Here is a 17,119-nt window from a genome sequence, read left to right on the forward strand (position 1 = left end):
ACAGAACACCGCAAAATTTGTCGAGAGAATATTACTTCTAAGTTTTCAAAGGGAAAATAACAGAATTTTGCGAGCAGTGAAAACATGGTCACTGGCAAGTGTTAAAATTAATTTTGCAAGTGCTAAACTGAGCGGGTTTCGCTCGACGAAGATAAACTGTTTACCTTCACCTCGCCGCCGGCCATGGAGCTACTACAGGCATTATTTCCACCATCGTACACCAGTTTCTGTAAGTCCTTTTCTCTAGCTAGCTGAAACTACTGGGAATTTGCTTCTTCGTTAGGTTTTTCAGCCATTTTGTAGCTCAAAACCATTTTTTTGCAGATGGCAGCGCTTCCAGTCAAACAAGCAAGAAAGCGGCGCGAACAGTTAAATGGTTTCCAGTTCTGATTGGCTGGCTACGTTATGTTCTTGTTTCTCATTGGCTTAGAGCAGCGGGCTAAAATATATTTTAGCCCGCTGAATTTTCCATTTTAGCCCACAAAATACGCTACAATGCCCGATGAAATTATTAGCGGAGCTCCACGCGCCGGAGGCGCGGAGCGGAGCCCCATAGCTAAGAGAATTTGGTAACCCGTGAAAGCGAAAAATTTTGGTTTTGGTTATGACGTCTTTTGTCCACCCGTACGCCGTCCGTCCGACCGTACGCAATCCCACAATGCTAATGCGCCCGTGTTTGTTTGGCGGGAAGTTGCATGGCGAGGTGCGTTTACAACAGAAATGATAAAGAATCGATAAAGAACACAAAATACAAAGTCAATTTATATGTTTTCGTTGGATATGCTGACAAACGTAGAAAGAAGAGAAAGAGAGAGTAAAAGAAATCAGAAAAGCGGGGACGATTAAGCAAAGTTCAACCTGAAAGGGAGCGATAGATAGCAAGTTAGAGCAGGCCGGCCGGAAAAGTAAGTTTAAAGAAACCTCACATTTGTCTATATCACCCGTTTGCGATCAGTTATGGCAACTTTCAGATCTCTAAAATAGCTTTACAAAGACACTTTAATCGCTTTCGATATCACTAATATTCGAGGAGGAGTTAATTTTTGAAAAATATCTTTCGTGGCCGTGTTTTTCATTTGCACCGCACGGCTCTCATGTGATTGTAAGCACACGCAATTTTCAAAGTTCTTAAATAATTCTACCAAACACCAAAGAGTATTTTTCTGTATTCTCCTTTTGTTAACGTTTATTTAGAGACTAGAATTATTAATAATTAGGAGCAGAATGGACACAGTTTTGAATTTCCAAACATTTTCCCCCGGGAGCTGTTTGCTCTCGCAAAAAATACCATGTTTACGTAATTACGACGGCCGTTTAAACAGATCATTTGTAAATTAAAATAATTTCTTCCAGGCAAAAATTGATAATTTATTATGCTACGTGTTTCAAGCTTTACACAGATACTTTAATCGTTTATTAAATTCTCGATACCTTTGATATTCGTGTAGAAATTAATTTTTGAACATTTTGTTTCATGACCGTTTTTTTTTTTCATTCGCTCCGCACGGCTCTCATGTGTTTGTAAACACACACACGTTCAAAAGCTCTGAAATAATTGTACCATAAGCCGAAAGACTATTTTCCCGTATTCTCAATTTGTTAACGTTTATTTAGATACTACAACTATTACTATAGGAGCAGAATTGACACAGTTTTGAATTTCCAAACATTTTTCCCCGGGAGCTACCTTGCTCTCGCAGAAAATATCATGTTTACGTGATTCGAGGGCCGTTTTCAGGTCATTTGTAAACGAAAATGCTTTCTTCCAGGCAATAATCGATAATTTTTCTTTATTTTACGTGTTTAAGGCTTTACTGACAGATGCTTCAATCGTCAATTACAGTGCGACGCACTGTAAATTCACGATACCATCGATATTTGTGTAGAAATTATAAGTCAGTTTTGAAAAATATTTTTTCGTGGTCGTGTTGTTTTCATGGCACCACACGGCTCTCATGTGTTTGTAAACGCACGCAAGTTTAAAAGCTCTAAAATAATTCTACCAAACACCAAAGACTATTTTCCAATATTTTCCATTCGTTAACGTTTATATAGAGACTAGAATTATTGCTATAGGAGCAGAATTGACACAGTTTTGAATTTTCAAACATTTTCCCCGGGTCGCTCAGTTGCTCAGTACACCAAAAATATTATCATGACGTGTAATTCGACGGTCGTTTACAAATCATTTGTAAACTTAAAATGCTTTCTTCCAGACAACAATTGATATTTTTTCTTTGTGTTATGTGCTTCAAGCTTTACACATTTTACCCGTAATACCACTGATATTCGCAGAGAAATTATTTTTTGAACATTTTGTTTTTGAGCTGTGTACATGCAATACATTTGCGCCGCTCTGCCTTCATGCGCTTGGACTGTATAAACACGCACAAGTTTTTTTTTTTTTAAAAACGCTCTGATATTTCGCTTTACAACCAAGCGTTAAAGTGTCAAAATTTTTGTAAGGTCCAGAATTATTTTAGTAGGAACGTTATTGACTGAGTTATGATTTTTCAAACATTTTTATCCGAGCGCCAAATAAGTCTGGTAACCCTGTCAAGCAACGACGACGGTAGCAACAACATTTGAACAAAAACAATCACTCCGCAATTAAATTTTGATACATTTCTTCGCCGTCTCCGCAAAACAACAACGTGAAATGACCTAATTTAAGGAATTTGTGGAGAACATGAGCAAACGAAGGTGAATTTTTCTTTCTCTGTTAACTTGAACGCAACTCCTACCAATTTAGGCAACTTGCTAGCTGTTTACTAGACAAGTCTAATGCGTTTCTGAGCAACAATCAATGTTTTTTTTCTTTAATTTACGTGTTTTAAGCTTTACAAATATACTTCAGTCGCTTCGATAGGATAAATATTCGTAGAGAAACTAATTTTTGAACATTTTGTTTCGGGGCAGTTTCGTTCGCACCGCACGGTTCTCATTCAATTGTAAACACACTAAAGATCTGTGCCGAGCAACCAAGAGTGATTTCCCCGTGTTCTCCTTTTCTTGACGTTTATTTGGATTTCAGTAGGAGGAATATTGACTGAGTTGTAAATTTTACACATGTAATGAAGAGAGAATATAAGTTTAATTCAGGAGTGAACTAACAACGATAAAACTTAATGTCAGGCATAAATTATTTTTCACCTGCGCTGTGAAGCTTCCTACCGCTTGAAAATCCGCGAAAATAGATCGATAAAAATAGCAAACGGTGGATCTAAAGAAGGAACTTACGGAGTAATTTCTTCCACTGAATTTGACCTGCTCCTTCTTCCCATCAAAAGGACACTGTTATGCTCGGTTATCATTCGTTGTAAGAAGAAGTAGCGAGGTGAAAGCACTTGTTCGTCATGACTGATTTCAGTTTTTCAGCTAAACAAATGTCAATCCGATAAAAGTTTTTAGCTTTGACGCAAATGATATTTTGCTGTTTCTTGTAAGACACGAAAACTTAACGTTTAAGAATTTTTTTTCTAGCTGCAGCAATTGATTTCTATGTATTTGTGGTACAAACAACTCGGCTTAAACAGTCGAATTCCAAAGAACTTGAAAGAACTCGTTGTTTTTGGACACAAAATGAAGAGACCAACGAAATGTAGAACTGTCGTGCTCAGCCAATCTGGAGCGAGTATTTTCGCCGCCCTCTGTATTACATTGTTGTTGTTATTGATGGACAGTTTTCGCTGCATATGCACTAAATATGCGTTATTGACCAAGCGTGAGGTCAAGATAGCTGGATATTGGCCACGTTCTTTTTTTGCGTTTTTCGTCGAGGTCCATAAAAACGCAAAAAAAGAACGAGGCCAATATCCAGCCATCTTGACCGAACAAGCTTGGTCAATAAAGGATTTATTGTATGGCTTTACCATCAAGTTAAAACTACAACAACAAAACAAAACACGACATGAAACTGCTCTTCTCGGAAAGAAATTCTTCATTAGCCGGCCGGTGCAAGATTTATTTTCAGTGCATTTTTGGATTAGCATGTAATCGTGGAAAACAAGGAATCCTAAATTATCTTAGGGTTCTAACTTTATAATGGCTTAAAGGGAGTATACAATTATTGAGAACGAAAAATTAAGATTTTCGCATGAGCGGGAAGATGTGAATAGAATCCGGCAAACTCGCTATTTTCAGCCGATCGCGCGGTGGCGTAAATAATAAAAATTTTTTACACAGTTTTCGGCTTCCAATCATTAATTCTTGAATGAAACAATAGATTTTGAGATTATATGCAAACATAAGCCGAAAAAAAGAGCAGATAAATCAGAAAACTGGGCGAAACTTTGACAAGATTTTGTTGTTTACAACAAGCAAGACGCGGCTAAATTAAAAACGTGAGCTTCTTCGGCGAACTTAAAAAAAATACTTTTCTGAACTGCTGTAAACACTAACCGCAACTTCCACTACGCAATGATTTAAATACAGTCATTGCAAACCTAGAGAACTTATCAATTTGGCACTCGACTTGAGACAATAAGTTTTTCAAAATCAATTCTATCTAAAATACTACACCCAGAGCAACTCACCGATTCAACTCACATTCATTGTAGCTGAAACAAAGTTTTCACTACACCAGGACGATTCCATTCTCTTTCCTTTCCTTTAGGTAAATGTTGAGAGTTTACCGAACTTTTTAGTGAGCGTTTTCCCCCAAAACAACGAGAAAATCGAAGAAAACCCGCATTGTTGTTGGGATTAAACTTTCGATGCCAAGCGGACGGGCAACGGGTAATCCCGAGCGGGCAAGATAGCTCCATCTTGCCCGCTCGGGTAGCCAATCACAGCGCAGGATTTGACTCATCTTGCCCGCTCGCGGAGCCAGCCATATAATAAAAATAGATATAACTGCAGAAAGGATGAGGAAGTGGTAACGTTATTACGTTCGTACGCTAAGCAGATTTCTATAAATGCTATGAAAAAAATTGGAGCTCCGCTTTCAGGCTTGGCTAAATATATATATTATAATTATGCTTTTTTGCTCCAATTATCCGCCAAGACCTAGACCTAGATGACTTTAGCTCAACTTTGCAGCATAAGAAATGGACATATTTTTTGTTGTCCGTATGCTAAAGAGTAGCATAGTTATTTCTGTGCCTACCGTCCGGGTGGTCAAAAAATCCCGAAAGCGTTAGTGTGGGCAACAAAGTTTTCATTCCCTTTTTTCCAGAAGATAAACGCGAAAGAATTTGGTAACCGTTCACGCTAAAGACTACCAAGAGTTCTCAGGTTCTTTGGCCAGCGGTTGGTCGCCAGGAGACCAACTGGCGACCAACCGCTGGCCAGAGTCTTGCACTGATAAAACGACGTTCTCTTAGCTTTCAAGTATCGTATTTAGTTTGGACAGTAATAAACATTTTTTAAATACTATAAAAGTTACGCACTATCTAATAAACAAGTGAAAGAGCAGGGTATTTGATACATGTATTTTTTCAGTCAGTAAACACATTGAGGCCTTTGCTGTCTGTCCAAATTAAAACAAAATTTTACTATCTGATACACTTCAACAAAATACAATTTCAATACTGTCTTTCCACTTCGACAAAACAACAAAATTTTACCGTCTGTTCACTTCGACAAAACAAAATTTTACTGTCTGTCTATTCCAACAACAACATTAAAAAATTTCTGTCTGTCCATGGTGATTAAGATTTACACTGAACCCCAACAAAATGAAATTTAAATGTGTCTTCTCTAAGAACACAAAATTTAATTATGAACTGTTCCGCCAATAACGTTCACACCAACGAAAGAAAATTATACTGTCTGTCCAACCCAACAGAGGATAATTTTAGCGTTTGCCCGCCGCAACGAAACAAAATCAGTTTACTGCAAACAATTTCAACAAGGGGAGAATTTTAATACATGTGTTGTCGAGGCAACAAAATTGAGTGAAGCTTGTAGTTCAACTATTTCCCAAGGTGGCGATCGAAGAACAGTGAGGTTTAGCGACACGAGAAAGATCAACGAGTCGACATATGCATGTTTGTACAACATGTACAGTTTTTCGAAGAAATCATTAAGTACAAAAAAAAATCAAATTAAATCAAATAATAAGAGAATATACCAAAGTCCAATCAAAATCTCGGCAGAATCCAAAATTTAATTTTTAAACGATCGCTTTGGTATTCAATCGCTACAGATAGTTAGGGCGAGTGAAAATAGGATTGATAGACTTACACGCGACCTAGCCTGTTGTGCTCTTAACATTTTTACAAGAGTTTAAAAGAGGTTCTGTGAATCTCTCTCTGAGTTACGGCTGTTTTCGTTTCATACCTAGTTCCTCATTAGTATATTTTTCAGACATGGTAATGACCGTCTTCAAGTCGTACCACCCACTAGGTGCTAAAAAGGATCTCGTGAAAAGACAAACTCTTAGTCGGATTCTTTGAAATATTTTTTTTTCTTGGAAAACAAAACGAAAAAAAAAACCTTACCTGGCGAGACGGCAATGAGAGTTTGGTTGACAAAATCCACTCAAAAGGGAATTTTACACGAACCGAGAAAATTACAAAGGACTTAAGCGCTTATAGTCTGGACAGAAAGCGAGTAAAAATTCTACCCTTTGTATCACGCAACATCGCCATTCAATAGTATTGAGCACGCACGTTTTGGTCGTCCACTTTTCGACTCATTCACCAGTTCGATCGTTTAAAATAGTAGCAAAGGAAGCGCACATCTACTCAAGAAAATTAATTTCGGAAAAAGCCTCTTAAAATTAAACAGCAATTTATACGTTGCATATGAAGCTCTTCTCATTGACCGTGTATAAATAATTGTATACAGGTGTTTCGACAAAGGTTGTCCAAAAAAAGCTTAAAGCGTACGCGACAATGCCGAAAGGTTAAGTCTGGGAAATACACAATAAATTTCAATAAAAGCGCAGAATCCATATTGCTCGCCATCTCAAGTCTTTGCTGTACGGTCGGGGAATTATGGATTCTGAGCTTTCATTAAAATTTATTGGGTATTTTCCAGACAACCTTTCGGCATTGTCGTGTACGCTTTTACGCTTTTTTTGGACAACCTTTGTCGAAACAGCTGTATACCGTGCCAGGCGCTACTGGCTGCGAAGGCTAATTTATCATAACAAAGCGTTTAAGGAAAAGTTTAATGATTCATGTCTGCCGTTGTTTCGAGTCATTTCTAATCCTCAAATATCCGCGAAGATCAACACCTCCATTTTTTTTTCTAAGTGGAAGACAGTCAACCCACGAATATTCAACTGTCTTGGAAAAGCTGCAATCATTAGGCACGAAGTGGCACGGACTTTGTACCACAACTGATTTTTCCAGTGCACCATTGCCAAATCAATTACGGCTTCCTGCGTTATCGTCAAGATTTCAATTTGTCGAGCGATCTTTCATCAACAGTTTACCACAATGAAAAGCGGAAAGCTGTAAACCGGATTAACTCATCGGAGCTTAAACCGTCCTGTCAAATTTAAAGACCTCATTAACCGACCATCTTTTGGTGTTGAACCAGCTCGATCAACACCACGTTTTAATGTTTGTGCTTAGATAACCGAATTAGGCATCAGCCCTTGTTATATATCACAAAGATTTGTTGTAATTTGCGAACAACACGTTTTAAATTTATTAAGTTTTCGCTGTGCGAGCATCAAGTAGTTAACCACGATCGATGTCACTGAAAGAACCCCGTGCGGTTGACATGGTTATCATCCGGACCCAGCGTTGGATGTGAATACGTGAGTAGACTCGTGAACGTGCAATATTGACTGAAAAGCGAGTTACCTTAATCGTATCAATTGCCAGCCTTAATTATAAAACGCGAAGGGCAAACACAAAAGAACTGGTTACAATAGGAAATGTCTGCAATTCAAATCAGACAAATCAAATACGACGAAAAAAAAACTTGCCAAAGATTTCATCTATCACAACAGCATTTTTACGAGACAGAAGCAATCGCTTTCCAGTTTTTCTCTTCGATTTCGCAAAAATTGAACATGAAACTCAAACGTGATGTTCCATAGTCAATAACCACGGCGCTGATTTTGTTACGCTCGTAAAGATGTCAGTCTTGTTAAATTGAAAAATACTTTCCTATGGGAATTGACTGTACGCCTCCGTTTTGCTTTTCCAAACCTCTATTGTTCTGGAGCCAATCTATGTTTAGAACCTCTTAGCATTCTAAAAAACGCCTGTTGTTTTGAAGGGCTTTTGAACACTGTATGACAGTTTTGACCTCCGGGTTTATTGCATTTCCATTTTTGTTTAATTACAGGACTTGTACTCCGTCCGACACCAGATAAGAAAACAAGCAACGTGTCATCAGAAAAACTCTTTGGCCACAATGGAAAAATCTCTGTGAGCATCCAGCTGGTCTCTTAGTTCCGTTTTCACGGCATCAAAACAAATCCGCGCGGTGCGAGAAAACAAAAATGGCGAGGATAAAGCTCATTATTTTTTGCTTAATCTGGTTCTCGAGTCAGCTTGCAGTTGTTCAGCCCGTCAAGTCCAAAGAGAAAACCGAAAGTTTAAGCTACGTTTTCATCAAGGGAGATTTCATAATTGGTGGTCTATCGCCAGTGCATTTCTCTCCTACTGAGGCCGAGGAACAGCAAGATCCTAATTCTTTCACTTGCCAAGGAAGGTTAAACACCAGAGGTTTTGAAGCGGTTGAAGCCATGCTTTTTACTATGGATATGTTAAATGAAGGGCCACTTAAAGACCTTGTGCTACCAAACATCACAATTGGTATGGACATCAAGGATACCTGCGGAAGTGCAGACTATGCCGTTCGTGAATCTCTGAACTTTTCCTTCATTCGCAACGCTCACGTTCAAGACCATTGCTCCGCGTCACAACCTTCCGAGAAAAAATTCCAAACCATTGCCGTTGTCGGAGCGGCATATAGCGGCGTTTCAATGGCGGTAACAAACCTCTGTGGATTATTTTACGTCCCTGTTGTCAGCTATGCGTCGACAAGCAGTCTACTGAGTAACAAAGTGCGATTCCGGTATTTTTTGAGAACGGTACCTAATGACATGCTACAAGCGAAAGTCATGGCGGATTTAGTACGCGCAATGAAGTGGAACTATCTGATAACGCTAGCTTCGGACACCGAATACGGACGCTCTGGCATCGAGGCGTTTAAACACGCTCTCGATAGCTTTGGTAACAGCTACGATGTGTGCATTCCGGTAGACGAGCGCTTTACAAAGCGCTCGACAGATCAACATTTCGAGAGGATTTTTAAACAAATGAAAGCCAACCCTAAGGCCAGGGTTGTGATCATGTTTGCGCAACTTCACGACGCGAACATTTTGATCGATAAATTTCGACAGCATAAGTACATGGCAAATGAAAAATACGTGTGGATCGGCTCAGATGCTTGGGCGGATTCGAAGCAAGTTCTTAAAGGCAACGAGGACATTTTACGAGGAATGTTTGGAGTGGTACCCGAGGTTGCGCATATAAACGAATTTGATAAGTACTTCACGAATTTTAATGACAAAAGGCGTAAGCGAAATCCCTGGATGCGGGAGTATGAATACTTGAAAGTGGCTCACAATCCCGCCTTCTATCGACACACTTTTAAACATTACCCTAAAGCACAATACGTAATGGACGCAGTGTTAGCTGTCGCGTATGCTTTGCACGACATGTTAGGTTGCGAGCCCCATAAAGACTGTTCACCCAAGATCAAACAGAACCTAAAACAACAGGATTTTCGAAACTTCTTGCAAAGCGTGAGATTCGCCGGCAAGTCTAGAGAACATTTCTCTTTCGACGAACTTGGAGACGCGATCGGGGTATACGATATTGAGCATTTAAAGCTAGGAGGGGGCAATTACGACTTTGTGAAAGCTGGCAAATGGGGATCTCGCGAATGTGACGTGTTCGGTAAAAATGTCTCGTCAAGTTCCTGCCTTGATCTTAATTTGACAGTCCTCGAAACGTTGGGCAAAAACCTGCAAAACCACACCGAGAAGGGCATTCCGTTTTCCAGCTGTAGCAAGGCTTGCCCCCCTGGATTTCACAAAAACGCGGAGAAGAACCACGCTAAATGCTGTTGGAAGTGTCGGCCTTGCAGTGGAAACACCATCACAAATCGAACCAACATGGATGACTGCATTCCTTGCCAGAAAGGTTATTGGCCAAATATGAACCACTCCCGATGCGAACCCATAGAACCAACCTCTTTGGGCTGGACTGACACTTTAGGCGTTATAATCATTTGTATCTCAGGGGCTGGTGTGTTTGCGGTCATTTGCACCTTTGTAGTGTATTATCTCTACCGCGACACTCCGGTGGTAAGAGCTTCTAGCAAGGAACTATGTTATATACTTTTGTTTGGAATCGCCTGGTGCTACCTAACCCCGCTTGTATTTCTCGCCGATCGAACTGATCAAGTTTGTCGAGCCATTCCATTTGTGACGGGCTTGTGTCCTTCTCTTATTGCTGGAACACTTTTGACCAAAACGAATCGCATATCCAGGATTTTCAACCGCAAACTCTTAAAAACTGGAACACCCAGTTGCCTTTCTAAGAAATGGCAGCTTTTGATGGTCATTTGCCTGGCAGTGGTGGAGTGTTTAATAAGTGGAGGATGCGTGTTTTTTAACGAGACCGGAAGCAAACTCTTAATCTCGGACAGCAAAAAAGAGGTACTGAAACAATGTAAGGATATGCCAGACATTTGCACAGCAATTTGGTGGGTTTACAATGCGGGTCTTGCATTGACTTGCACCTATCAAGCATTTCGCACGCGCAAATTGCCTGAAAACTACAACGAGGCAAAATTTATCACCTTCACAATGGTGATAACTTGTATTGTGGTGACAATTTTCATTCCAACATATATCGGAACAAGAGGTATTTACAGAACCACTATTACATGTTTTGTGTTTATCATTGGCGGGTCTTCAACTCTCTGTTGCATGTTTGTACCTAAGTTGTACATAATACTCTGGCGTCCAGAGAAGAACGTTCCAATGCAACCGCGTTCATCGACAATCCGTCTCGGGACGATTTCCCCTTCTGCTTCGTTTGTAAGGCGTTTAAGCGTCGATTCCAACATGGATAATAAAGTTACTCGAGAAAGCACAAAAACCCGGATTAATTCCTTGCCTGCTATAGAAATGAACAGAATCGAAGACAGTGACAACAGCGACGAAGTGCCACCAAAGTTCAAGAAAACGAAGCGTTCGTTATCGCTGAGCCCCGACATGTTGTACAGATACCGAGGGACTCCCGACCGAAGTCCCGAGCGGGCACCTCGGCTGTTGGCAGCTCGCCGGCGGGGGAGCCTTCCGGGACCCAATTGTCTTGTCTCTATGGAAATGATCGAAGAAGGCAGCGAGATTGAACAGGTAGGGAGTAACTTTACTAGCCAAGATGATGCTGTTTTCGATGATCATCCGCTTTATGAAGAAACAGAAGAGCTGCAATCGGAGTTTGGAGACAGCGTTAAATCGAAAGGAAGTCGTTTAGACGTCGAAGAAGGCAATGATCTTAACCATTGTGAGACAGATGGCTTATTACCCATGTCTTTAGCTATTGGAGACGACTTGGAAGATAACGATTTCAACTCGTGCCGTGAAGGTGGTCCAACGCCTGCTAACGGTCTTTACGAAGATGAAATCTCTACCACATGTACTTTTAATATGCAAGATGAAATTCAAATAAGAGAGCCAAACCACAAAACTAGCATCTTGCGGGAAATGCGATGCCAAAGTTGCGGCAGTGACCTTCTTAAGGCCCCACACCAAAAGGGACTCTTATTGGACGCCTTTTGCGAGCACTTAGCAAAGAATAAAAAGAACCGTAAGTCGTCGGACGTTAAAGGAAAACAACACAATGACAACAGCCGGAAGAGGAAGTCTGGGGTTTCTGTTACCTTGACAACGAGCGAGAAATTTCTTGCCAGCAGTTTCCTAGATGTGAACGATAATAAGCCTGTAAAACGGCTGAGAAATCCCAGTTATTATAAGTGTGAATCACTTAGCTTGCCTTCGCTTCTCAGCGCCTTTCCCGAGGAAGAATGTTTTGAATCAGAACCGTCGCCAAAACAGCGAAACAAGTCATTGCAAAATGGAAGGAATTGTAATGCTGTGAGGGAGAAGGATTTAACTGTCAATACTCAGCCCAATGGGAGCGTTTGCTATGCTTTGACAAATGGAGATGCAAAAAATGAGACAAATAAACTTCTCTGTGATGAAGAACTAGAAACTCTCCTGTAATCTTAATCTACTGACAGCTCCCAAAATTGGGCTAATTAATAAAATTTCATGTGCGACAGTCATGTAATGTTAAGAATGTGATTATCTTGTGTTTTTAAAACATGACTGTTTTGAGCGATGCTTGAGTGAAAATTTATCGTAATACAAATGTGTTGAAATGCAATTGTCATGAAATGGAAAGTTGTAATGTAATCACACCCAAACTGTAACTCTATCATGCAACTTAGGAACACATTCTTTGTTAGATTTTTTTACTCTTCACAGAATCCCAATTCATACCTACTCAATGTGAGATGTGAAAAAGTCCCTTTAGGACGGTGCCTACTTTTGTTACTGCGCATACGTTCTGCCCATCTCGAGATACTCGGTTTTCCTATGGGTGGTGCCTACTAATACAGGAATATTTTTGCGCGGTTTAAAACTATGCGGAGAAAGCAGAACTTAGCGAATGCTCTTGGTATCCAAAAAGAAAATTGAGGGTAACCGTGCATTTTTTGGTGATAATAAAGCTTCAATTTTGAAAAAAAAAAAAAAAAACCACCAACAACAACAACCCATACATTGCTTTGTATTGCACTGCTTTTTAGAACAATTGTTGCTTATTTATCTCTAAAAAATGCGTGGTTACCCCCAATTTTCTTTTTGGATTTCGATAGCCCTTGCTAAGATCTACTTTTCCTGCACAGTAATAAACCTAGCAAAAGTACTTCAGTATTAGTAGGCACAGCACCGAAAGAGGAAAAGTATAAACTCACTGTTATATTGAATGGTTCCCAGAACATTAATATTTCTTTTTGAGTGGCTCATGATGTTTATTTTATAAATATATTTATTTTGGTAGTAAATGAGAGATGTTTAATAATTAAAGACCTTGCAGGTTGGCGAGCATAACTCAAGAGATTTACAGTGCAACGAACTCAACCGGGGCCACTGAAAAAACCGACACTTTGAAATGTTCTCGTTTTTGATTGGTTTACAAACTACCAAAGCCAGACTCCTTTGTTGTAAATGTGACCTGTGATTGGCTGATCAATATTGGGGGTTGAGTTCATTGCACTGTAACTCTTTGCAAAGAATATAATTTATTTACAAGGTGCATTGGGAATAAGGGCACTTAAATGAATTGTAACAGAAAAATAAGGATAGAATTAAACTTGAGATTGAATGGCAGTGAATTTTCAGGAGCCATCTGAAAGCGAGCATTGGTGATTAGAATATCTATAAAATAATGAGTTCATTGTAACTTTGAAAGGGCTTTTAGAGACACACACCTATTCCCTATTTATTTATTTTTTATTTTGTGCAGGTTTTAATTTCATGTAGTTTTGTTATTGTAACAGATGATTAACAAAATCAAAAAAGAGTAATTAGCCTTGAAAGTCAATCTAAAGAAGAAAAATTGAATGTGATTGAAATTCATTCAGTGCAAGATATTCTTCCAAAAACTGAAAACTTGTGGATGTGAAACTAAAAGTGTTGCACCGGTTTTTTCTGACATTAAGAATTAAGAAAAGATCCTTATCCAATCTGAGACCTAACTGTCCGTTCTGGAGTTCAAATGTAGACTGAGAATGAGATTTTTAATTTTCATTTGATCAGAAATTGGAGTCCATCACAAGAAAGATCACATTAAAATAATTCAGTTGACCAAGTTTGAGATTCTGTCGTTAGATTGCAACCATTTAGAAGGCTTTCAAAAATCGGACAAACAAGACTTAGATATGAAGGATGCCATCTCAGAATTAGAGACATTTGGATGGAATTTGGGCAACCTTTGACAGGTCACAGCCTGGTTACCATGCAATACACCTTATTCCAAAATGGCTACCATTTAAAAAAATAAGCCCTTCTCACTTTGTTCTTAAGCTTAAAAATCAAAAGAATATTTTATCTTGAATGATGCAAGAAGGGCTTATTTGAATGCAAACAAAAGAATATTAAAATGGTAGCCATTTTGGAATAAGGTAACTTATGAAACATAACCAAACTTGGTTATTTTTAACTTGAGTAATTTTTATGTGATCTTTCTGGCGATGGGGTTCATTTCATCATATGACGCAATTTGAACAATGTGTAAACTAGTGACCAGCCCGATCGTCAACTTCAGAAGTGTAGAACAATTTCTTGGGATGGTTTTTTTCTACTTTGCATTATCAAATTTAGCAGAAAAACTAACGCGGAGAGGACGTTTCGATGACATCCTGTCATCATTATCAAGAAAATGAAGAAAATTTACATAAGTAAGTAGACAAAACTAAACTGAAAACAATAGTTTATTGTTCTAAGCCAGTGAATCATCAAGTGACCTCACACAAAGGAAAACCAAAGTCAAGTGAATAATTTGGCATGTATTGAGTCTGATTGGATGTTAAGACTTGGTCTGTACTTCTTAATCAGGAGCATCTCGTATACCAGACAGTCCATCTTTCCTTGGCATTTCCTCAGAACTGTGAAATTCTTGGCTAAGTCAAGAGATCTAGGGCTGGTATCATGATCTTGTTGAAGATGTCTGCAAATGGATGAAGAACTGCGACAGTGTTCTTCAATTCTCTGAAAAAGGTGTCGAGTTGTGAGGCCTATGTATTCTGCATCGCACAGAGGACATGAAAATTTGTAGACCACACTGTGTTGATTGATCAGAGAGGGCTTTTGTTCTTTTACGCCAAGTGCATCACCCAGTTTACGACTAGTATAGATGGGCTTTTTTTAGCAGACTTTGAAAGCTGCCGCGAATGTTTACATCTTCGGCGTAGTGTTACAAATTTGCATCATTGTTATCGAGATCATCTCAAAAGGCAATGTCACGTTTTCTTCATTTTCTATCAACTGATTTCGGATTGTAACAGTGTCTTCCTCAGAGTGACAGATGACTGGATTACTTGTTCACTTAACTCAGATTTAACAGTGAAGGAAGCGAAACTAAAAGATTGCCGCTTTTTCGGCCGCTGTTTCACAAGCTGAGAATGGAAACACGCGCGATCGCTTTTAGCCCCGCTAAAGCAGTACGCTGCATGCACAAAATTATGCTTGATTGTACCTTAATCTTTCAAATAACTTCAAAAACAGCATATTCTTGATTAAAAATGCTCAATACTTTTGGTTGTAATCGGCAAAGAACCGAGAAAACGCTTAAGGAGCGAACTCTTTCCATGTCGATCATACACGTGCACACACATGCGCACATCGCTCCAGCAAAAACGTAAACACAGTTGGCTCGGTACTGTATGTGTCATAATTAAATTTTTATATCCCAATTCACTCATAATTGCTTATTTTTTGTCCCTTTATGAAAAAATCATCGCTAGACCAGCATAAAAGTGGTTTACTTTCTCAATATCCTGGGAAAACGAGCTTAAAATAGTTGAGGGAAAAATCGCATAATTTGCATAATTGACCGCATAATAGTCCTTTCTTATTGCACAATCTACCGCATAATAGTCCTTTCTTATTGCACGATCTACCCTGAAAATATCGCACAATTTCAGATTTTTTATCGCACCCTATCAGATGGCCTGTCTATATTCATTTACATGATACCAGCACAAAATCTCGTACCAGTGCGAGTTCACTCGGTCCCTGTACCGGAGCGAGATTTTCATTCCAGTACAAAACTCATTCCAATATCATGAAAAGGCAGTTTGACTGTTTGTTCTGGCATGAAATCATTCTCCCAAGAGTCTGGAAGGGTAGCGCATGACATACAATCCAAACTGGCGTAATGCCGTAATGTTGAACATATTGGCCGCATGAAGTGTCCCTTCATGGAAATGCGGAATGAAATCTTATCCCTTCATGTACACACTGTATGAGATCACAACGTCAGACTGGTATGAAACTTGCACTGGTGAAAGTTTTCATGTGTAAACACCCCATAAACCTCTCTGAAGATTGGTAAGAAGGTCCACCTATACAGCTAAACATCCCTGTTAGGTGCAGGTAACTGTTGTCAATCCCCTGCCAAGAGCTCCCCCACCCATTGCTTAACAATAGTAGGTACATTAGGTGCATGTTGATGTGATGGTAACAACACATAAATGAAAAACAAACAATAATGACAGAAAAAACAAACAAACAAATGTTATTCATTCCAAAAATATTTATCAAGTACTCACTGACTCTTAAACCAACTTACAATTTTCAAATGTTCCAACTGACAGCATGGTTTAGGTTTTAAAAGTTTTGATGAATAACAAATAAGGTAGACGGAGGTGGTCCTGTATTCTCCCATTGATCCTTTGGGCAGTTCAGAGATATCCAATTCACACACAATGCAATGATGATCCATATCGATGTCACAGTCCTCCACCATTAAAATCCCTTTATACCAAATATTCTGTGTCTGTACATAAAAACAACCAGGTGTAATCAGTCTCCAAAGGCAATGAAACCCAATCAATTGTTCTTAGGTGGCACCCATTCCTCGATCTTTGGACGAGTTGTGCTGTAAGGGACATACTCCATTTTGAACCCTGTTTTGTTTGGCTCATGCGGCTGGATAAACTTTCGCGGTTCTGGAGGAACTTTCGTCGGAGGATCATCCGTCATGCAGTGCAACCAACGGTGCCATTCCGCCGGAACCTGGCTTGCATCAAAAGTATAACGGTCCACGTATGGATAGCAGACGAAACGATGTCTTGAAAAGAAGTAGCTGTTGTTTTCGTAGTACTTGTTTCCGTATTTATCCGTACCAACATGGGTCCCAACACGAAGGTAGCATTCTCTTAGTATTCTGGACCAGGCAGCCTTCCAACCTCCAACAGACTTAATGCCATTTAGCTCGTTACGAATCACATTCAAGAAATACGACATATTTGAGGCAACAGATAAAATGGCCGACAAATGAACCAATACTAACCTCGTTTTGAGTTTCTTGGGATCGAGGATTCTTCTTCAGAGAAAGGACTTATG

General features: G+C 39.4%; 2 protein-coding genes and 1 long non-coding RNA gene across 3 annotated transcripts in view; 1 reads left to right on the forward strand and 2 right to left on the reverse strand.

Moving 5' to 3' along the window:
• Window positions 1-17,119, reverse strand: part of LOC146464288 (uncharacterized) — a 221,212-nt gene that overhangs the window by 101,851 nt on the left and 102,242 nt on the right. The gene's annotated exons all lie outside the window — the stretch shown is intronic.
• Window positions 691-12,514, forward strand: LOC146464296 (metabotropic glutamate receptor 2-like). The gene is made up of 2 exons (XM_085129972.1): window positions 691-905; window positions 8,251-12,514. Exon 2 carries the CDS (start codon window positions 8,408-8,410, stop codon window positions 12,209-12,211), a length of 3,804 nt encoding a protein of 1,267 aa, XP_084986098.1. The 5' UTR covers window positions 691-905; window positions 8,251-8,407; the 3' UTR covers window positions 12,212-12,514.
• Window positions 16,288-17,085, reverse strand: LOC146464297 (NADH dehydrogenase [ubiquinone] 1 alpha subcomplex subunit 12-like). The gene has a single exon (XM_085129999.1). The coding sequence runs from the start codon at window positions 17,018-17,020 to the stop codon at window positions 16,604-16,606; it is 417 nt and encodes a 138-aa protein (XP_084986125.1). The 5' UTR covers window positions 17,021-17,085; the 3' UTR covers window positions 16,288-16,603.

This window comes from Pavona decussata, unplaced genomic scaffold, assembly GCF_977016875.1.
Source record: "Pavona decussata unplaced genomic scaffold, jaPavDecu1.1 SCAFFOLD_166, whole genome shotgun sequence".
Classification (NCBI taxonomy): domain Eukaryota; kingdom Metazoa; phylum Cnidaria; class Anthozoa; order Scleractinia; family Agariciidae; genus Pavona; species Pavona decussata.

Excerpts from the sequence above, each read along its gene's own strand:
- LOC146464296 (XM_085129972.1), top strand. The coding sequence starts at position 8,408 with ATGGCGAGGATAAAGCTCATTATTTTTTGCTTAATCTGGTTCTCGAGT.
- LOC146464297 (XM_085129999.1), bottom strand. The coding sequence starts at position 17,020 with ATGTCGTATTTCTTGAATGTGATTCGTAACGAGCTAAATGGCATTAAG.